The 22,854-nt window shown below is 42.1% G+C and overlaps 1 protein-coding gene across 1 annotated transcript in view; it reads right to left on the bottom strand.

The window, feature by feature from the left end:
- PPP1CB (protein phosphatase 1 catalytic subunit beta) overlaps positions 1–3,285 on the bottom strand; it is a 30,124-nt gene extending 26,839 nt beyond the window's left edge. Inside the window, exon 1 of the mRNA XM_049833745.1 lies at positions 2,986–3,285. Coding sequence (XP_049689702.1) covers positions 2,986–3,037 — 52 coding nt within the window. The 5' untranslated portion in view covers positions 3,038–3,285. The remainder of the gene's footprint in view (positions 1–2,985) is intronic.
- Positions 3,286–22,854: the final 19,569 nt, after the last annotated feature.

The following is a 22,854-nucleotide window of genomic DNA, read 5'->3' as shown; positions in this document are numbered from 1 at the left end:
TTAACCAATGAATAAAGAGGATAAGAACTTGGTATATGCAAAAGAACATGGAAATTAAAAGCTAATGTCCTAGAAGACTATCACCATACATTACACTACGGTTCAGCTGAGTCTTTCTGAAAACTATCCCCAATTTAACTCAAGAGTTAATCAGTCTGGCTTTCAGGACTTAAAAGATCTCTAAAAATAAGTACACATTCAAGATAAGCACGCATGCACACGTGTTGAGGGTTGGGAAGATGTTCTTGATGAATTGTCTCAAACAGCCTGGCTACAAGCCACTTCATATTGATGTCTTGGAAAAAAAGGAAAAACAAAACAACACATGGAGGGCAAGACAATCTAAGCAGGTAATTCTAATCAAAAGGCAAGTTAATCTGTCATATAACTCAAAAGATACATAGTCTTGAGCAACAAGGGTAAAAACAGTTAGAGTAACCTAATTCAAGTAAGAGCAAGAACTCATGACAGCTAATACCACAGCCTGGAAACAGGTGTCACCAACTAGCAACCCAGTGACAGCAGAGAAGTTTCCTGTTGCTGTGGCTTTTGGTATGTATTTGCTACCCTTTAAAATTTACGTGCAGCAGCCGCTGAGACACAATTGTAGACTGCCATTCAAACTTAAAGCTATCTGTTTCACTTAAAGTAACCAAAAGGACTAAATACGTACTGCATGACATTTCCTAAAAGTGTCTTTTTATTATTTCAATGTGCATTTTTACAGCTCAAAAGCCATATTTCCTTACACTTTAAGTCAAAGTTGAAGTGTAATGGAGCCAAAAAGCTTGCTTTAAACTAATTAATTGTTCCAGAGGTAAGAGTCAATACCATTTTTTCTGTGCAAGCAGCATGGGGAGGGATTCATACTCACTTTACCAGAACAGGTCAGCTAAGCAACAGCATGAGCTCCAGCACGTGAGCTGTCAATTGTACAAAAAACAAAGCTTCATTGTGAAACACTACTATTTGAACCACAGCTTAAAACATTATACGCTAGCAGTACAACAAATAAAAGATGTTAAATGGAAGCAAAAATAATTCATACACAATGCATTCTTTCAACAGGTTTTTCTTCCCCAAATAAAACCTGCAAGAATCTATTCCACTTCAGATACAAGATGTTGTACAAGGCACTCCTACTACTGTTAGTAAGTGACAAGCAGAGAAAAAACACCACATTTACCTTAAGAATCTTCCTCATCTCTGCTCAGAGAGAAAAACAGATGAAAAATTATAAGGAAAGCTCAATTCAGAAGTTGCATATCCATATCCCTAAAGACTGAAGTACTATGGAACACAATGCACAGATTAGGTTGCTCGGACACGAGGCACCCAATCATAACCCAAAAAGCTAGAAAGTTCCAACACAAGTATTTATGGTGTATGTAAATGGTATTGAACACATGTTTTAAAAGTCCTAGTTAAAAAAGGGATAAGCAGGATAATATTTAAGGTAACAGGGAGCAGAACAATCCAACAGGTTGCATACCAAAACACTGCAGAATCCCCTCCTCTTCAAGCAATCTCTATTTAAGTAACTACACTGATGAGCAAACAGTACCTTTCAAATAGTTTTTTTAAAGTTTGTCTCAAAAAACCACCACCACACATACATTTTGATGTCCTGAAAAACTGCACTACAAAATCAATGTTTACTAGGTTACTCTTTGGTTTGTCTTAAAAACTTACCTGCTAATCTGTGTTTCAACACCCAGAAAAAGGGAGTTTTATCTGTATTAGCGATCAAAGATAAACTTCGACTGACAATACCTGCAGGTTTCTTCATACTATAGTACACTGCATACCTTAAATCACAAACATAAGCAAAATTGCCCAAAGCCTTTATGTATTTTAAAATATTGATTTTACTGTTCACAAAAGTTTCACATCTAAAAAGAACAGATAGCAACTACTACAATAATCCTCAAAACCCTAAAACCTCTGCTTTGCAGCAACTCAGTTGAACAAAACTTTCAGACTTACAAAACTTGTTTCAATTCCAGAACCGTACATACTCCATAAATTCCTTTCTATATGCCTTCTGCATAGTGATCCAACTACCCAGGAGTACAGCAACCAAATAAGTGAACAGCACATACCCATGCATGTATTCTCATCTCCTACATACCGGGTATTTGTTGAGTGTGGAATAAAAGACTAATAGAAGAGGCCTAAGAAGACTAAACATTCAAAACATAACTTACATGAAAAGAAAATGCTAGCAGTAATTCCTCAGCTTCTCCAAAAGCAGGGAAGTAAGTCAGTTTCCTCCTTACTCCAAAGGAAAGACTCACTATTTATATTTAATACACACAAAACCCTTCATCGCTTTTATTAGCCATGCATGACAGCCACTTTTGGAGACTGCCCCGTAGGCCGGCAGAGGAATGTCAGCGCACTAAATCCCTCTGCTTCCACTGACACTCATTACATACAACTCCACACCTGACGCAGCCTGTACACACTAGTTTAAACGCGGAAGACTGCGCCTAACCCAAGCAGAGGAAGGGATAAAGCCGCCCGTAGCTGTTAGCGAGGCTTCCCCAGCTCGCCCCTCAGCCAGGCAGCTGCAGCGGGGTGGAAAAGGGAAGACGGAAAGCGAGGCTTCCCCCCCCCCCCCCCCCATTTTAAATAGGAAGGCAGCCACCTCACCTAAACAGGGAGGACGGACCCCCGCGCACACCAGCGCCGACAGGACGCTTAAATGCGCCCCTCCTCCCTCCGAGGAGCGCCGCAGGACCGAGCTCGGGGCACCGGCGACGCACACCAAGTCCCCTCCCGGCCGCCACCCCGGGCCCGGCGGCGCTGGAGGAGGCGCTGCCCCCGCTCCTCCGGCCGCAGCGCGGGACGAGCCCGCCCCGCCCGCTTCCCCCCACCTCGCCGGCAGCTCCGGCTCCCGCGGGGAGGTGACGGCGCCCTCTCGCCCTCCGCGGTACGCGCGTGGGGCGGCGGGCAGGCGGGGGTGCCCGGCGCCGCGCTCACCTTCCAGCAGCCGGGTGATCAGGCTATCCACGTTCAGCTCCCCATCCGCCATTTTGTGGCCACCAGACTCGGTCCGGGCGGGGAGAGGGCGGGGTAGAGGGCGCTTCACGGAGGAGGAGGAGGAGCAGGGACCGGTAGCGGCAGCTACAGTGGCTCCCCCTACCCCCCTCCGGCAGTCCCCTGCGGCCACCCGGCCTCTCCCGCGCTGGCAGCCGAAAGCGCCGCGCCCGCTCCCGCACCACTAAATGGGGGGAAGCCGCCACCCCTCCCCCCTGCACCTCCTCCCCGCCTCAGAAGCCGCCAGGGCGCATGCGCCCCCTCACCGCCGCGGCTCTGCCGCTCCGCGCTCCAGCCACCGCGCAGGCGTCCAAGGTGCTGGCGGGCTCCGGGGCGCACGCGCAGAGCGTCACTCACCAACCCTCCCTCGTCGCCCGCGGGTCTCCTGATAACTGCCCGGGCGCTGGGCGGGCTGGGCCGGTCGCTCCCCTGCCGGCCTGTGGCCCTCGCAGGCGGGAGCTGCCCAGGCCCTGCACCCTGGGCTGGTCTTCCCTGGCCTGCTTGCTGCCCAGGCCGGTCCTCGGAGCCGCGGGGCTTCCTCTGGGTCAGCCCCTTCAGGCATCCATGGAGCGCCGGGTGAGGAAGCCTTTCCTGTCACGACGCCCGCAGCGGCCAGTCCTGAGGGGTTGGGCTGCTCCGCCGGCTGTTTCTATAACTCGGGGAGCAGCTCCGAGGACTTCATCGTGGATGTGGGGATACTCGGCGCCTCTCATAGCGCCCCACTTCCTTGTAGAGTGTTCCAGCAGGAACGTGGTAGCTTTGCCTTAAAAAGAGGTTACGTGTTGGCAGCCATCAATTAGGCACAAAAGGCAAGAAAATTGAGACTTGGTAGCTTTGCCTTAAAAAGAGGTTACGTGTTGGCAGCCATCAATTAGGCACAAAAGGCAAGAAAATTGAGACTTAGTAGGCTGCATGTAACCTGTGTGTTACCTCTTCTTCTGCTGAAACTGCGCCTGTGAAGACTCACGGTTTATTAAAAAAAAAAAATTGTCGGAACTGGAATGACAAGTTGTGCTCTTTATAACCCTCTAGCACAGTTGTCAGAAGAAACTCCTAACCAATGTGGTTTATGTTTTATTGCAGCTGGACCTGCTCTGAGTACTTTTTTTGGTGATTACTGGAACGTTTTTATTTAAGATGAGCTCTCTAAAGACATGTTAGTTTACATTTTTTTGTCAACAGATGCTTGCCTTGCTTGGATGGACAGAAAAGTGCTTTAAAATGTAGGTGGTGAAAATTTGTGAACTGGGACAGCAGGCAAATACATGTGTGTTGACAAAATAACAGAGTGCAGACGTTCTAGAAAAAAAGAGGCCACTTATTTACCTAAATATAGATATTGATGTAGAAACTTATCTCTGTGAGCTTGAACTTGAATTTTTCCATCAGTCCATATAAGTCAGCAAAATCTCGTCACCTTAAATAATTTCAAAACCCAGTTCTTTATCTCTTGATGAGGAGAAAATGAGTATGAGCAAAACAAAAGCAATTAGGACAAGGCAGGGCAATGATTAGGCATCAGATGATGCTAGGTGCCCAGACAGTCAGGTAAAAGAACACTCCTTTGAAATACCTACACAATGATAATAAAGTTTCACTTGCTACACTGAAGGAAGAGGAAGAAACTCCAGAAAAGAAAATTGATTTTGTATCTCCATTTGTAGGCAGCATATATGGAAATGTAATTCCGACTCATCTGCTGAAAGCATACACAGCTATTCTTTCTTATTTTTCAAATTCTGCTAGTAGTGAAAATCTAAATTTTTAAATTTTTTTTTTCTTTTGTTTTTTTGTCAAACTAGGAAAAATGGGGATTCAGGTTTTAAAAGGATCTTCCTTATCCCAACTACTTTATTGCTGCCAAAACTAATAGATCCACAGTCCCTCTTCAACTTTTAGGAATTGTCCCAGTTTCATTTCATACAACCAAACTGCCCTGAAGGTTATTTTAAGCCATCGCAACATCAGGTTCAGACATAATAATATTACATTATCACAGAATATTCTGCACTGACAACAAAATGGGGATATGAATTTATCTTTCACTGTGGCATAAAGATACAATTAATATGTCTTCCAAAACTCCAGAAGATACTAAACTTCCAGATACACTGAGCAAAACATAATTCCCTAACTCTTTTTACTAAGCATGTCAGCATGTTCCAGCAACAATTCAGCAGCATATCATAAAAGCAAAATAATAAGTGGAGATGCTATGGAACAGAACAAGCTCCAAGAAAGACGTCACTTCTTTCCTTGTAGATTCTGTGCCAGTGCCTTATTTTATTTTACCACATCACATCTGAACCCACATTGACCGGTATAACTTGCAGTATCGCATTATTGAGGATCTCCAGTAAATACGTGAAGCTTGTTTTTTCTACTCCATTGCACTATTTCTCTGTTTTCTCAGTTCTCCGAAGGATAGCATCACACTGGGTCATATGATGAGGAAAGCCCGCTGGTGCGGCCCTCATGCCCCATGACACCTCACGGGACACCTCTTGGTTCCCATTACGGCTGCATCCCAGCTTGCACACTACGGCACACCTTCCCTCCTCCATCGGCCCATGTGGTGGGAATGTGACTGGGTGATAGAGTCACTCCCCAGCTGTACGTGGGTTGTCAAGCAGGAGGATAGTCACCTCAGTGTGCTGCATAACCCTGTAAAGTTTGCTCCCCACCCCCTCCTTGTAGCTTGAGCAGGGAAACAAGTACGTGAGATTTTCCCTCAATGGGTAAAACTTGACAGGTCCTGTGGTTTATGTTGGCATAATCCCAGTACAGTAAATAGAATTAAAAGATCAGAGAATGAGGGCCATTGTTTTCTGTGATTCAGAAAGAAATAGTTAATGTGGACTGAATGCATTTTCTTTGATCAAGGGGAGATGCTCAGTAATTTTTGGCATTATACCATACATAGATACAGGCCAAAGATACCTAATGGATGATTCAAGTAGCAGAAGGAGCTGAACATTGCTGATACCTGTGGAGAATTCTCATTAATAGCGCTCAACTTTCTAAACTTGCTTTCAGTTATTTTGAAATTTCCTCATATGTCCACCATCATGGCTTTGCTTCTAACTTTGCCCTACTTGGTCTCAGTGTCATTTACCCTAAATGCCCTGTTGTCTCAACTTTCCTCTCCTTAGCCACATGCCGTCTCAAGGTGTCCTTTAATTTGCATTGCTATCCTGCTGAGTTTGTAAGATTTGAAGGACAGAAATTTCCAAAGAAGTCGGCAAAAAAATTACATGTTAATAAGTGTCATACCCTAAACTGTGGCTCTCTAGACATGAGTTCTCGCTTGTGCTGCTGCTGTGAATTTGAGACTGTTGCATCCCCAGCTACAGAGCACTGTCTCAGCATCTCTGATGTTACCTACTTTTTCCTAGTAACCTCATGTTGGTTCAGCCAGTACTTCTGCTACTCACTGCGCTTTAAAGTTAGTGGACTACATGCACTTTTAACCTATTTACTATGCCATTGTAACTTAAAAAAACCATGGCCCAGCTACATTACCATCAGTTACCCACTAGACAGCACACAGCTGTATTTTACAGCATTATCCCATCACTTTATCTTGTTTCTAATGTACTCTGTCACCTTTGCCGACTGTAACTCAGGGCTGACTGCAGCTGTTGGGTGTATGGGAGGAGGAAGCTGAGAGGAGCCATGTGGTTAGTTTTCCAGCATGTAATTAGGAGCATATTCTCCCTGGGTGGTGATAGCTGAACAACCACTGCCTCGTCAGTGGCCTTTTTCAGTTTCTGACTTGAAACAGAACTTACTGATCCAAATTGGCAATGTATTTTCTTAGGATAGCTTGTTTACAAAATATTCACAGGTCCTGTTTCTTTAGTCAGAAATGGCAAGAAATTGTATGGAGGTAACCTCAAAATATATAGACTGCACATAAATTATCAGTGGTTTGTCCCAAAAGTTTAGATTCGGAGGCAGGTACAGAAAACCAAACAGATGCCACCCCGTAGCACTTTATGGGCCTTTTTTGTTTCTCAATATTTGTATCAAAGCTGCATAAATAGTAGGTTTTGTTATATCCTTTTAAGATTAAAAAAACCAAAACCATAATACTCTTCTACACTGAAATAAAACCAAGACTTCATCAACTTTCCTGAGAAATTAGAGAAGGAGGAGGAGAGTCCCAAACCAGCCAGTGGTTTGGGTTTGGAGGCACATACCTAGGATGTGAAAAACTCTTCTTTGAACTGCTGCATCCAAGGCAGGTCTCTTGGTATCATTGTTTGGAACTGCAACACTGGGGCAGGGACTTGAGTCTGGATCTGTGTTGAGTGAATGCCCCAGTCATTCAGCAATAGAGCTGCTCCATCTCTCTTGATGTAACTATTATAGTTTGTAGAAATAATTAAATATTAATCCAACCAACGAGACAGGGTATTATTAAGGTAACACACTGTAAATACTCTACATACATTTTACACTTACTCTTTCCACTTCAAAGAGCTAGTAGGTAAGTCAGATTCAGCCTCCCCAGATTCTTGTCATACATTTGCTCGTCATCACCTGGGAAACTTTGGTGAGCTCTCTGTTTTAGTTCCCACATTCATAAAATGGGAATAATAACACATGTGAACCTTTCCAGGGAGTGAAGAGACATAACTGGAACATTTGAAACACATTATGAGATCTTTGGCTGATACACAATGTGTTTGCTATAATCATCAAAGCTTTAGTAATAATAGTTTTTGAAGAACAAGATTTTTTTTTTAGATTAATACTGGCCCTTGATTACTATGAATGTAGTTCTCCCCTCATTGCCTGTTATCCGTACTTAAAAGGCAGCGCAGCTCTAGATGTTCCCTTATTTTCACTGGAATTAAAGCAAGAAAACAGATTGCTGATGTCAGGAACCAGTGCTGAACCAGTAAAAAAAAAGAATAGAAATTTCAATCCAGCAAGTGTGACTTGAAAGTCTTATTTTGAAAAGAGCAGTTACCCCTGCCCTACTCTGATAGCTCCCAGCTGGGTTAGAGAGCCTGGGCAAGGTAAGTACTGCCTTGAAGGTATGAGAGAGCATCCTGGGAGCCGCATGCAAAACAAGGACAAGGTGAGGCGTATCCAGTGGTACCTATCGCAGATTACTTCATCTCTTGGTGTCAGAACTATTTAAAAGTGTGAGGAGGTGTTTTTTTTTAAATTATATTTATTAGCATATGATACAATCTCAGCTCCCCTGGCAGCCTGTCCTACTGCCCACAAACTATCAGAAATACTCAACACCTGCTGTGACATTATTCCCCAAGCAAGAAAGGGGGAAGGACTTCTGAGGCAAAATTAGGCAAGTTATTTGGGCCTGCAGGATCTGCAGTTTGGGGAATGTCAATCAACCTTACTATTCCTCTGCACTGGAGAGAAAAATTTTCTTCTCCTCCTGTTTCCCAGGAAGGAACAGCTGCGAGAACTGAAAGTGTCTGCATCCATTTTCCTAAGTAAACACGGGAATAATATTTAGTTTCAGCAAAACCGGATGGTTTATGCTCTGTGAATATGCTGGCATTTGATACCAGCAGCCAGAGTTTCACAAAAAGTGTGCAGAGCATTAGAAAGAACTTTGAACTCAGGGACCCAACATAAGAAAGGAAAGGAAAGCTATGAAGATAGTAATAATAGACTGACAAAAAAGCCCCAACCCTTATCCAGGGATCTCCAAGTGCTCTCTAAATATTATTAATCAGACTACATAACAGTCCATGAAGTAATTAAATTTTGATACACATTTCTCACAGAGGGTTACACTAAAGACGAGAAAATAAATGTGTTCCTCTGGGGTATGCAGCGAGTCATGGTCTAGTCTCCTACATGCTCTGACCATCCACATGTCTCTTTTCTTGCTAATGCATCTCTAGTGTGCTGTGTCTGCAGCCATATTCCCAGGACACGATTTTTAAATGTGATACCATTACTGTTAATAGCACAGGGACAGGATTGCAGTGTATGCGGCATGAGAAGCCATAGCTGGGACATCTGAGTGCTCTATGGGAATTTATAATATGCTAAAGAGATTTGTGAACAGCCCTCAAACCTCTTGCTAATGGCAGTTGCAATGGGTGTTAAGTGTCTGAAGATGCTTAATTATTTGGTGATTTTTATTGATTTGTGTCATTATTGCTTAATGTAACTCTGTAGTAACAAGGCATCTCTGAATCAATCTGAAAGTGGTTTTCAACCACTCAATAATTAAACTACGCGATTCTGATAGGTACACTGTTTTGTTGGACTACTGGGAGGCTGATGTGGTTTGCTCAAGATTACTCATAGCTTGGAGAGCAAGGCTACAGGAGCTTCAGGCCTCGTGGTCACTGACGGCTGCAGCACGTATTCCTGAGCCAAATCCAGCCCTGCTGACTCCCTGTCATCTGCTGCATGTAAAAATAGGCTTGGGAGGGATTTCTTTTTACTTGCAATTTCAGAGTGAACCTGCCCACAAAAGCATGTCGGTTTTCTGGATCACTTAGTGAAATGCATGTTTATTGTGAATCACTAGGTACTGCTTCTAAGTCCTACAGCTGTGAACCCTAAAGTGTGTCCTGGTTGCAGGACACAGCAGAGGTCTAAAGCGTCTCCTTGGATGTTGATTTCCTTTGGTTTCCAGGGGAGAAGCTGTGTTGTGCTCTGCTTTATCCCATCGTTTGCATGATGGAGGGTGTGCCACTGAGCACACCTACCCTGCAGTTGAGGCAATGCTATAATTTAGTATACTTCATGATCAGCATTTTAAGAGTTTGAATTTGCTATTTCTCCATTATGTAATTACATAATAATAGTAATGATAATTTAACTAACACAACATACGTGGAGTTTTGCTGTTGCTTCCTATGTAAATTAGAGATATTTAGCAATATGTTACAAAATGGATATATGTATTTCAGACTGAGATGTAAGAGGTTACTTTGAAAAAATAAGAAGGAGCTGTCAGGAAAACCTATTTTATAAAGAAAGAACTCTTCATCCCATGGCTCATTCACTAATGTGGAAACTGCAGAGCCTCAAGGTATTTAAATTAGAACAAACCCCACCGTATTTTCTGCCTTTTTAGAGAAATTCAGATACTTAATTTAGATTCAAAAACTGCAATGATATACAGGTGAGGAATTTAAGCCTGAATTTCGATAAAGTAACATGAATCACTAATAAAACATTGAGGAAATAGCTAATCTTTAGGTACAAAGGAACATTTATTTTTGTTGTTAATCTGCCCATAAGAAGCAAATACTCTCTATATTTGAAGTACACTCCAGAAGAATTAAAAAGGAATTTAAAGTCAAATTTAGGTATCAAAACGTGTCAGATACCTTGACTTCTACCAAATTGTAACACATGCTGCTTATTTCTATTAACTTATGTGGTATTTTTATTATCTATCAAGTAATCCAATTTATCCTCATTATTCCAAAAATAGTTCATCTGCATACAGTATGGCTCAGAAGAGCAGGAGCTGGGAGACCTCACTTCACTGTGACGAGTAGTGATAGGTTTAAGTCTCAAGTCAGCAAAACCTAGACTTTGAAAACCTGGGTGGGCTTGGCTTAAAGGAGGCCATTAGCTGTCATTAAGTGGGTTTTGGGGGGTCTACACTGTGGCCCCCCAAAAGCGTATCCTTGATCCGTGGAAACACACATGGCCAGGGCTGGCTACACAGTGCTTTCTTGGTGGTGGCTGAAGGTGGTCTTTCCAAGCTCCCGCTGTCCCTCCCTGCTATGGTTTGCCATCCCTGCAGTCATGCTGGTGTGTTTGTGGGACTGCACTACAAGCCAGATGTCCGCAGTGATCCAGATGAATAAAAACTCCCTCTGGCTCTCCAGAAAGCGCTAGCTTTAACCCATGTTGCTTTGAGTGGTCTGGTGTACAGCACATCTCCCAAACACGCGTGTCTCAGCCCAACTGAGAAGACCGAGGACCATGGTATGAGGATGAAAGGAGCAGTGGCAAACCACAGAGGGGGACTGGCTGAGCAGCCTCCCAAAGTGATGGTGTGGCATAGCTGTACCTGGCAGCGGGCTAGCGGGGAGGCTGCAGCCCAGAGCTGCTGCTCTCCCATCCTACTGAGTCATCGCATGACTTCAGATAAGCCATGTGCTTTATCGTGCCTCAGCCTGCCATCTGCAAATCAGTGATAACAAAATTTAAATAACTCAGAAGAATGTAGCAGGGCTTAATTGAGGTTTGTAATATGTTTTGGACTCCTTACATGCTACAGTAGTGCAGCATTTAAGGTATCGTTGTTATGGAGAATGTTGCTAGTAGTGCCATCTTCCTTTGATATTCTCTGCAAACCTGCTCTCTTCCTACTTTCATTATCAGCACTCGGCTTTGGTGTCAATGTGTTGCTTGGACACCTTCTAATTTAAATTTCATATTTTGATTCCTGGGTGATAACTTCAAACACCAATTTTCTTCTGCTACGGTATACAGCCTTTTTCTCATTTTAATGAAACCTAGCAACCATAATGTAAATTGGAAATAACTACAGCCCATTAGACTATTGAAATCCCTGAAGATTTGAACTATTCACTTTTAACAGAACTTGTATAATTATAGGTTAAGATATCACTTAGGCATTTAGCATACATCAGCTCCACTGTTAATTTTTAGCTCTTGATCTGTATTAGTAACCTCAGCTTGCTAAATTAAAGGATATGCCTCCAATTAGCCTAAATTTAACATTCAAAAGCACATCTCTGGTGGGACGATGCTTATAAGTTTAGAATATCTAGGCAATTTCAGCTGAGCTGCTGAGGCTCTATTACAAGTGGAAGGGAAAACATTTTCTTATAAACACTACCATGACTTTCACAGAGGCAGAAGTAAAAGGACAAAGCTGCATTTTGTATAAGGCCCAAAGCCAAAAGGGTAACAGGCGTTGCAGTCGTCTGTCCCTGTAAGGACCCCCAAAAAACCCTGTACTCAGGGCAGAGACAGTTGGGTCACTGAATGAGACTCCTAGAAACCAAAATACTGCGTCCAGAGCTGTCTGACTCAGGCAACAAGAAAATATTGAGATACATGTAGAGAGAGAGAAAAAGAGCGAGCGCTGATATAGTTAGCAGTCCCCCCACCCCCCACCCCGAACAACCAACCAACAAAAAGATCTTACTTTCCCTAAGAACCTTGCCTGTGTTTAACATAGCAGGCCTGGGTAGGACACTTCTGTTTGTACACAGTATGTGTTAGGTATGTACTATAGTGCAGACAATTACAGCACCTGTGTGATACATGGTCCTTTCAGAGTTTGGTGGTCTATAAACAACATTCTTCACAAGATGAGTTTTAGAGTTAAGCACTGTAAATCCCTCATTCAAAGCTGAGCTCCTTTTTGGGGTTGTCCCCAGGAATTTCAAAAATTAATTTCTTGAGCATCTTCTTTCCAATTAAATGACCAGAAAACTTAGTGTGACAGATGATAGTTAAAATTTCATATACTCGTCCATTAAAATAAGAGCACTTCCTTATCTGAATAAACAGTAATTGGCTGGTTAGTGATCTTGACAACAGGCTTTCAGTAACCACTGTGTAGTTTTAACTCTTTCCTGGGCATCAGAAATACTGCTGCAGTATCTTTGATAAGACTCAGTGTTTTTCTTTTGAGAACAGCGAGCTGACTTTCTGTTTGCTAAAGTATAAATTAGCTCTTCTGTTGTCTCTCCTATTCCACCAGGAAGGAAAGATTCCATGTAATCATGTGTATTTTTCATACCATTTGATACCCGCTTTAGACAATTAGCTCACTCTGCATAATCCTAGGTAATCACAGTTCCACTTGTGGCAAGCCCTTTTAAAATATGTAGCTAGAAAGTGGTTTAGGCTTTTGTGCAGGTGATTATGAGTCCATTCACACATGCTGGTCAGAAGTTGGACTGTAATCTTAAAACTTTTTGGTCCTGGCCAGCACTGAGAAAAGATACAGTGTCCTCTCATATATGCATAAATTCAAGAAAATAAATTTCAGTAAACATCACTAAGCTTATTAATGAAGAGAAATGCAGTACACTTGGTAGCTGTATAACTGTGTCGTAAGTATAATTCAAAAAATGTTTGCTAATATTGATGAGTGTCTCCACGGGAAAGCTCTGGGTGGTAAGAAATCCTCTTGCTAGGAAATCTTCTTATAAACGAATAATGGCAACCATTACAGAGAAGGGAGAAAGCACTACACTGGAAAATGGTATTAAAAATTGTAGTAGAATCCAAATTATCCAAAGCTTAGTCATGACTCTCATACAGCAAAACTTGTCACGAAGTACGGATTTTATTGGAAACAATGGGAATCGAAAGATTATACTACTAATACCTGACTTTGTTAGAACAAATGAAAAAGAAAAAAGAACATTTTCAGCTCACAACACACTGAGGATTTTTCCAGTTTTCTTTCACCTAGGAGATTGAACTCTATCATATAAAATCTTTTGTCATGTAAAACAGTCACTATAGCATGTATATCTTTATAGTTAGGCCTCCAAAAACATGTAGGTGCCTCAGTCTTAAACAGTTCCTTCTGGCAATGCCAGATTCGAAAACCAGGATGCCCATAGTCACCCTATCAGCCTCTGAATGAAGGCTTTGGTTGGTAAATCTCGGATTTGTTATGTCCTCCATGTGCTTGCAGCCCTGTTTCTGAGCACATCCAGGGGTGGTTCAGCATGGGCAGTACTGATACCTCAACGTCTCTGTTTCATGAGGATCCATGAATTTATCATTCCTTTGTCTGTATTGCCTGTCCCTGATGCCAGGATTATTTGTGTCCTATATAAAGAAGACGCCATCTAATACAAAATCCATTAACAGCTCTGAGAATATGGACCAAAGCTTATGTGCCCTACTGTGTGGCGCATTATCCTAACCGCTTGTCTAAGCCCCATGACTCTGGAAGCCCAGCTGCCTACAGGCCAGCCTTACTAGCAGGAGGAAATGTTTCCCATTTTCTCAGACTATGCCATAGGTTGGGGATTACAGCGTGCCCTGGGCAGCGTCATATATCTTGATCACAAATCCCGTTTCCTGGGTGCATGCTTTAGCTGATAGGTCATTCTACAAACCTGGCCTTCACCACCACAGCCTTGTTTTAGAGTAAGGAGCCAGACCTCCAACCTCCTGAGCAGGACAAGAATTCAGCAAGGTGCCAAATGCCTGACTTAAGCTTGTCCTGTTTTGAGCTGGGGGATGGACCCAATGACCCCCAGATCCTATCCAGCCTAAATTGCTCTCTGTACACCTCTGCATATTACTACTTACAGACTAATTCAAGGCAGCTCCCTGGTTAGCATGTGGGATTTTTCATCACTCTTTGGAGGATGCTTATTCTACTCCTTGGTTGTAGGGGATGTCTGTACACCTGCCTTGAGTGCTTTGAATCTCTCTACATGGGCAGGAACGTACTTCTCAGCCCTTGCAATGCCTCAGTAGAGCTGCGTAAGCAGGCAGTCTGGCCTTATCCTCTGCCTCTCCTTGTGCAGGTTTACCCCTGAACCCTTGCAGATTTCTCTTTAAAGCTGTCAAATGTTTAGGGAGTTTGGATTTCTCTCATCTACTCTGGAATTTTACCTTTAATTACTGAGAACAAAGACTTTTCCCACTCTAATTAAACACCTTTTGCCGCAAGTGTTGACTATTTGTGTCTTTGCATGATCATTTACTTTAAAGATATTAAAAGCATTTTCCCTTGTGCACTCGGGATGACTTGCTAGTGACAACATTAATGCATCTAGTTCTTTTCTCTCATTAAGCCTGTGGATTTCCAAAATATTTCTGGAACATAATCTTACAGTTTTCTCTCCCCTGCCCCCTGCTTGCCCTTTTCAACCCAAATACAAGAAAAAGTACAAAATAGGTGTTTCCATGTGTCCTGATTTTGGCTGGGATAAAGTTGATTTTCTTTCTAGTAGCTGGTATAGTGTTACGGTTTGGATTCAGTATGAGAAGAATGTTGATAACACACTGATGTTTTCAGTTGTTGCTAAGTAGTGTTTAGACTAAGTCGAGGATTCTTCAGCTTCTCCTGCCCAGCCAGCAAGAAGGCTGGAGGGACACAAGAAGTTGGGAGGGGACACAGCCAGGACAGCTGACCCAAACTGGCCAAAGGGGTATTCCATACCATGTGACATCACATCTAGTATATAAACTCGGGGGAGTTGGCCGGGGGGGGGGGGGTGGGGCAGATCCCTGCTCAGGAACTAACTGGGCATCACTTGTCAAGTGGAGAGCAATTGCATTGTGCATCAGTTGTTTTGTATATTCCAATTATTTTGTGACTATTCTTGTTATTTTATTATTGTTATTATCATTATTAGTTTCTTCCTTTCTGTTCTATTAAACTGTTCTTATCTCAACCCACAAGTTTTACTTTTTTTTTCAATTTTCTCACCCATCCCACTGGGCGGGGGGAAAGTGAGTGAGCAGCTGCATGTGCTTAGTTGCTGGCTGGGGTTAAACCACAACACAATGTCCGACTTGAATTTTTTTGGGTGGGGGGAGAGTGGAAGGGGTAAATGCAGACCTCATTAAAATAGTGATGGCAACAGTCAGAAATACAACAAGCAGGTATGGTACTGCCCAGTTGCTGTAATCCTTTAAACTTGACCTTCTGCCCAGTCTTCCTGGGTACATCTGCACTGTGAAGTGGAAGAATGAGCCAAGCTATCAACAACCTGAGCTGGTAAGGCTTCCTCACAGAGCATCATACAGATGCAGTCTAGCCATGCTGTCCTGTCCACAGACAAGAAAAAAAGTCTCCTGCGGCTGGTTATGGCAGCCAGAGCCAGCAGCTGTATCGCATGAAGAAGAACCTGCTCTGTGCAGGGCACAGCCTGCCTAGTGCCCAGTTAGCATCTCACGCTGTTTTCTTAAATCCCTTTTGTCCTAGCTGCACCCATACACTGATGAATAAAAGAGGTTAGAGCTGACACAAGTTAGTTTGGGAAGTGTGAGAAGTCATACGAAAGTGTAAATAAAAGTAGGACAAGGACTAATTTTCTCATGTTTTTGTACTTCCCAGGGCATTGCTTTTCTCATTATACTACCCTCTGCTAGTGGGTGAATCACATTGGTGCAGTCTTTCTCTAAAGGAGCAGGCCTGATCCTCCCTCTCCAACAGGCTGGTGCCCTGCTGCTGACTTCTGAACTGGGTGAGAGTCAGACCCAGTGTGTGGCTGGGGAAGGGGAGGTTTTGGAAAACAAATTATACTTTGTTAAGTGGTTAGAAGACATACTGACTTAAATAAGCACCTAGCTCCTGTTTACACTTGAAAGTTTTGTCATGCTGGTGTAGTTATGCCAGTAAACTCCTCCTACGTAATTAGAGTGCTTTTTACCTGTAAAATGCATTCCAGTTTGGCAAGCGATATAAGCCATAACACCAAAACCACTTTTTTTTTTTTTTATTGCTGGTATAATTCTGTCTACACTAGGGCTTTTGTTGAAGTAGTTATGCCATAAAAATCACCCTACACAACACAAAGCTTTCAAGTGTAAACTGAAATCTTCAACCTTGTCTACCCAGCCAGATGTTACTGTGCTTTAATACAGTTATGGAAAATCAAGGTAGTTTTGTTAGAACATGCTGACCACAACTGATTAGTCAGCAGAGACAAAGTTAAATCCCATTCAGCATCATGTCAGCTAACCATGTATCCGGTGTGGTATAATCTAATTTGATCTTTGCATAGCTGTGGTTGAACAGGAACCATTCAACCTGCCTTAAACTAGATCATGTATTAATAGGCCCAGGGTGAAATTTGCTTTATTTCAGCTTATTTTTCACTAGCTTTACTGATGTATTTTTTCCGACGTACATTACTTTGGTTGCCATCTCAGTTAAGTGTATTAAGAGTCATTCTTCCATTTAGGCTTTTCATATTTGTTTCCCATTTTTTTGATACCATGAACTGTAAACATAGCTAACATACCGATGAGAAAGAAATGTCGGCCACTGTAATGTATACTCCACTGGATCCTTAAATAGACGCCTTGAAATTTTTTTAATCATTTAAATTAAACTATTTGCAAGCATTAACTTAGTGGATTATCAATACAAATGAATTTACTATGTCTTCTTAGCTGAGTATCACTTACTAAAGGATGTCATTAGGCACACTCAGATTAGTTTTCTCCAGTAGACTGTAATTCAGTCTTGCATTTCTAATAGTCTACCGCATTTTAATTATTTTTCTTTCACACGAGCATTCCTAGGTTTCCTCAAAAACACAAATGCTGCCCTTCAGAAAACAATGACACACGTTTTTATAATGGGCAAGGCTAGGACCTGAAGAAGTCACAGAAAGTTACTTAGTAGATCATGTGGAAAAACAATACTATCTTAAGCATACAGTGCGAGTTTCACTCACTGCAAATCCAAAGTCCATCTGCTAATGAAGGACTGGAACCAGATTTGCCCTGGAATCAGCCACAGTTTGATACCAAATTCAGAGGAAGTAGATTTAGGCCTACACTAAATAAAGGAGAAACCTCATTTATCTCTGAGATGCAATTAATTCTGCAGTGTGATGGGGACCTGTTCAATCAGCTCTGCTTATTTTACAGATTTTGAGAATGTCCGTGATCGTGCTTTAAGTACTAGCTAAAAGCGTGATAGCTGAACAGCTTGTTAGCAACAGCCAAAGCAGTAAATGCAGAATGCTACATCCTGGTGATACCACTGGCAAACATGATGAGACAATGTAATTACCTAAGCTGGAATGAAATTAGGGCATTGTATCTTTATTACAGAAAATACCAGGGGATTCCTGCTTGCCATGGGTAGGGTTTGTACCTCATCCCAAGCAGGTACTGTCACTCATTACGCACCTGTACAGAGCCTGGCAAAGAGAGTCTGTCGTGTTACTGTGACTTGTGTAGGACTTTACATGAAAATAATCTTCTGAGAGATCACTGCCACCAGCACTGAAAGCTACGAAAAGGACAAACTTAAAGGCCAAACCAGGGACCAGGTGTGCAGTGGAGCCTTGGCATACACTTTCGATCATGGGATACACGGTAGACGCAGTGACTGAGGCTTTCAGAGAGCTAGCAGAGGTCAGACACTTTGATATATTTTAGTATTGTTTTTTGACTGCAAGAACAGTAAAGGACTAGTGGCTGCTATTCCACTTCAGGCCACAGAGCCTCCTATTAAAATAAGGAAATTCTTGCTTCACTACTCAAGCAAACAGACCCAAGAGCATTTTCCGAAAAACAAACAGAAGTGATGCAAATGCAATTTTAATGCTGGCACTCAGCGTATGTGTGTACTGCAGCCATTGCTTTTGCTTTGGTGGCGGGCTGAAATCCAAATATATGTAGGCCTACATAGCTGTTTAAGATCAATCCTGCCAGGCTAACAGTAGGGTTTTCTCCAACCACCTATTTACCATTTATCACTGTCATCAATATCACCACAGGAGAATATCATCTCCTCGTGGCTATAAGTGTTTGTTGTTACCCTCTGCAGCACCAATTGATTTCCCAGTAGAGACAGTAATAAATAACACCAGTAATATCACGCACTTGCAGCTTTCCAAGAGAGGACATAAAGAACGATGCCTGTGAAAAGCAGAAACTTTCTTCACAGAATACTGTGTAATTTTGGTAAATAGCCTTAAAAAGTATAATTTAGGTGAAGAAGTGGGAGCTAGGCAATTCAAAGATTCGTTAGTGGTTACGTATCTTTTACCTCCAGGCTCCTCTGAGTCTAGACCAGGTGAGTAGTGACTGAAAGTTGTTACCACCTGGCAGCCAAGGGAAGAAGTAGTGGTGGTGCTTCCCACTCAGATTTTTCATGAACTGCTGACCACAATACAAAGACCCAGGACTGAACAATGTACACAGATTAATCATCTCTTTCAACTCTGATCTGGGAATAATCTCTTTTGATCAGGGTGGAGAAGCAATTGCCCTGCATGGGAAGCTAGCCTCACCGTTGCCAATTCTGTACCTATCATATGAAAAATGAGTACAAGCAGACCTGCAGCCAGGCCAAATTGTCAGAGTTTGGGTCTTTGATTTCAGAGTAATTACCATCACTTACACTGCAGAGGAGTCAGGCCAACAGGGTTTATATATGTTGATGATTTTTATGAGCACTACATATATTTCTTAAACATGACTACTGCAGATTAATTGCCCCATCTTTTAAAGTTACGAAATATGCTTCTCAAATGAATGGCAGTGGATTTTTTCCACTCTCTTACTATATCAGACTTCAAACTTCCACATTAATTTTACAGCACATAAGATCAAAACACATATGTTTAGATTTTTTTACAGTGCTTTATGGCATTTTTGCTGGAAAAGTATTTTTAAAGTTGGGGGTTTTTTTCCTCTTTTCTCTGTGCATGCAGTCATTAATCCAGTCTCAAATTCTGATATTTCTGTCCTCAGCCTTTGGTAGATATGAACAGGATGTACTGCAGTACTCACAGAATTCCCATTTCACTGCAGGCTTATAAGTTGCCTCTATAAATCACATAACCCATTCTCCTGCTAGGACAAGGTATGTTTCCCCAACAAGTGACATACTGGATATTAGTGGTATTAAACTCCAAGACAAAAATCTAAGAAAAACTACACCTGTCATTACATATTACAAGACACGGACAGAACACCTTTTCTTACTATCTTGAAGAAGCATGGTTGCAGCCTCATTGCATAATAACAGTTATTTCTACTGTTCCGCGGCACATGCACAGCAATGAACAGACTGTATGATTAATGAAATTAACTAATTAAAACCTTCTCCAACCTTATTTGAGTATTTAGTTAGTCAAAGCAGTTGTTTGTTTCCCATAGGACAAAGCAACAGAGGTTACTATAATTAAAAGTAATAGCAAATAATTTGGAGAGTATGGGCTTTATGAATGTTCATTGAATGTTTGAACAACAGGCTAAAAAACCCCAAACTCCTCCAAACACAAATAGAACTCCATGTTTCCCTGCCCTTAGTTTTTGGTTGTGAGCTGTAAAGCCCCAGTGGTTCAGGTCTGGTCTGGCGCAGGTGAGAGGAGGGGATGCGAAACCCGCGTGTCGGGGGCCACCGGCCAAACTCCCTGCTTGCGGCACACCTCTGAAGCATGCACACCGGCAGAGGTGTGGAGATGTTTTCAGTGCTGTCGGGCACCCGAAGACAATCTGGGGGAAGAGCCTGGGCAAACGGAGGATTTGCATCGCCCTGTGGAGAACGTGAAGTGATGACAGACCTGATGTGTCCCACAGCTCAAGGATGACTTGTGGTCCATGCTGTGATCAACCTGACCACCACAGGTCAGCATGGTAAACAGCATCACGTCTGCCTTTTGTTATCCTTAATCAAGATGATCCAGCATCCTTTTTCCATCTCTGTAACTGCCTTTACTATTTCATACTAATGTGGTGCCACACATCTTTTCACCTGCCTAGAGGCTTTAACACATAAAACATACAAAATAAAAACCTAAAGTGTCTCATCCTAGCCACAGTGGTAAGCAGTTTCTCATGATTTACATGGTATTTTTTCAGCGAAGAAATATTTCTTTGGGGGAGAGGTACAGCAACCTATTGATCTACTGATTTCAGTGTCAAATAATCTGACTGATCACACTTAACCTCCCAAAAGCTTGTCTGTGGCTGACTGCCCTACTTTTCCAGTAGCTTAGCAGCCTGGACTCCCGATGGGGGATTTACTCAAGTAATGTGCAACTTTTCCAAGTAGTGTTTTCTCTTGCAAACACCCTTCTTGTTAATGAGAAATCCCATGCTTATTAGCCACTCTGGCTCCACAGTGGACCAAATACATGCTTTATGTACTTTAAGGTTTGGTGCTTTTGACTGGACCTGCGGATAAGATTGGCTGAAACACAGAACTGACTTTGCCTTCAAGGAAGAAAGTTACCCAACTAAGTTTGATGATCATAATGGATGTGAAAGAAAATTTTGCCTGGGTCGAATTTCAGCTTGGAAAGAAAGGCAAATAGAAAACATGCATAGGCTTGAAGAATATTCCATAAACCAAGAAAAACTACTTTATCAGATAAGCATTCACGTTAATTTTTTATCCAGTCTCATTCAAAAGAAGTTAATTTGTTTGGTGCCAACAGATTGTATTAAGATTAGTTCCAAACCTCTGGAGAATGTTGTGGTTGGCTGTCTCTGTTTCTGAGCTATGACTGAATCCACAATGCGGAGGACAAAAGAGGGATTTTGCAGCACAACAGTACATAAGTGAAGAGCCTACAATCCTGTGAGGGGACTGATAGAGGGGCAGGTCCTAGGAGAAGCAAAGGCATCTCCAGTTGCCTGTCAGGGGAGTTCCGAGATGGAGGAAGACCAGATCTTTCTTTCAAGGTTTGGTGTGAACAGAAGAGCCTCACAGCCAGCTGGCCAAACACTCAGTGCAGGGAGCTTATCTTCCAGAAACAGGTTCCTAGCTGTGGCCTCACCATAAGGAATACATGAAAAAGTAACAGGAATAGTGGGGAATGCGCATGGGGATCAAGGAAGATCTGTGATACAATCCTGATTAGCTTGTCATTTTATTCTGTTTTTAACTTTGCTCTTTTCTTGAAGTTCTCCACTGTTTTTCCTTCTTCCTCTCATTCATGTTGTGTTTAAGAAACCATTCCTCTCCATGGACTTCAATGGGCTTTGGATCAAACCCTACAATACAGTTGCAGCTTGTTAAATTTTTAAACGTACTTGCTTCACAATCATTGTGCCATATTTTCCTTCTACAGATAGAACAACAAAATGTGATCATTTGGTCTAATTCCAAAGAAGGGCTAATATTCTAATGTCAGAACTAGCATGCCAGCTCAGCTTTTTAGTCCTTTAGAAAGCTGGGTTCCTCTAACCACAGGTTTTCTCTGCTGTTATGTGGCCAGATTTACAATATAATAAATTGCTTGCTCCTAGAGAGAACTGTGATCACAGGAATACAGTGAATTCTTCATTTTCTCTGGAAGTTGTCTCTGAAAAAAAATATTATAGAACCTGATGTGACTGATTCAGTGTTGCTTTATAGGAATATATGGATTCTGTACAATGGTTCACTTTTAAGAATCTTTACTTTTTGAAGAGCGATCACTATATTACTATCATTGTTAATCTAGGCAAAAGAAGCTTGTGGATCACAGTCCCTTGCCCAGATGAGGACTCAGCCCTAGTATGTTGAAAGCATTAGGTGAATTTAAATTTATGGCTCATCAAAGCCCATTCACTTTCAGTACGGAAAAGGTTTTTCTCTTCCAATGTAACCTAATAGGTAACCATAAAGAAGCAAACAAGGAAGAAGAATGTCTCCAAATAAGTTTCTCTGCTGCAAACACTCAGAGATTGTTAAGAGACTATACCAGGATTCTTGACCTGAAGATAAAGTTGGCATAAAGAAACAATATGCCTTTCAATGTGGCAAACAGTGAGGTTAAAAAAAAAAAAAAAAAAAAAAAAAAAAAAAAAAAAGAAGAACCTTGCCCACATATACAAGATGGTGGGCTAGTCTAGCCTCCAACCAGTGAGTGTGAAAAAGATTTGAGGTTTAAGTGGATAATGAATCCCTGAGCTGGTGCTTTGGACAAAGACATTTAATCAACAACTAAATTAGAAACTTCGCAAGTTAAGTTGGTTTTTTTGTTTGTTTGGTTTTGCCCCCCCTACAGAATCAATCAGTACTGAAATACTGTACCTACCTTTAGGCACCAAAATTGCCTGAGTCTCAGGGAAACTAAATGCCCATGACTAACATATTGGCCACTTCTGTAGCTCTGCCAAGGAAGCCTTACTGGCAGGGTTTAAGGAAGGCTCCAGCTCAGT

The sequence above is a fragment of the Accipiter gentilis genome, chromosome 30 (genome assembly GCF_929443795.1).
Source record: "Accipiter gentilis chromosome 30, bAccGen1.1, whole genome shotgun sequence".
Taxonomy (NCBI): Eukaryota; Metazoa; Chordata; class Aves; order Accipitriformes; family Accipitridae; genus Astur; species Astur gentilis.
The sequence above is the reverse complement of the archived record's forward strand: the minus strand, read 5'-3'. Positions and strand labels throughout refer to the sequence as shown.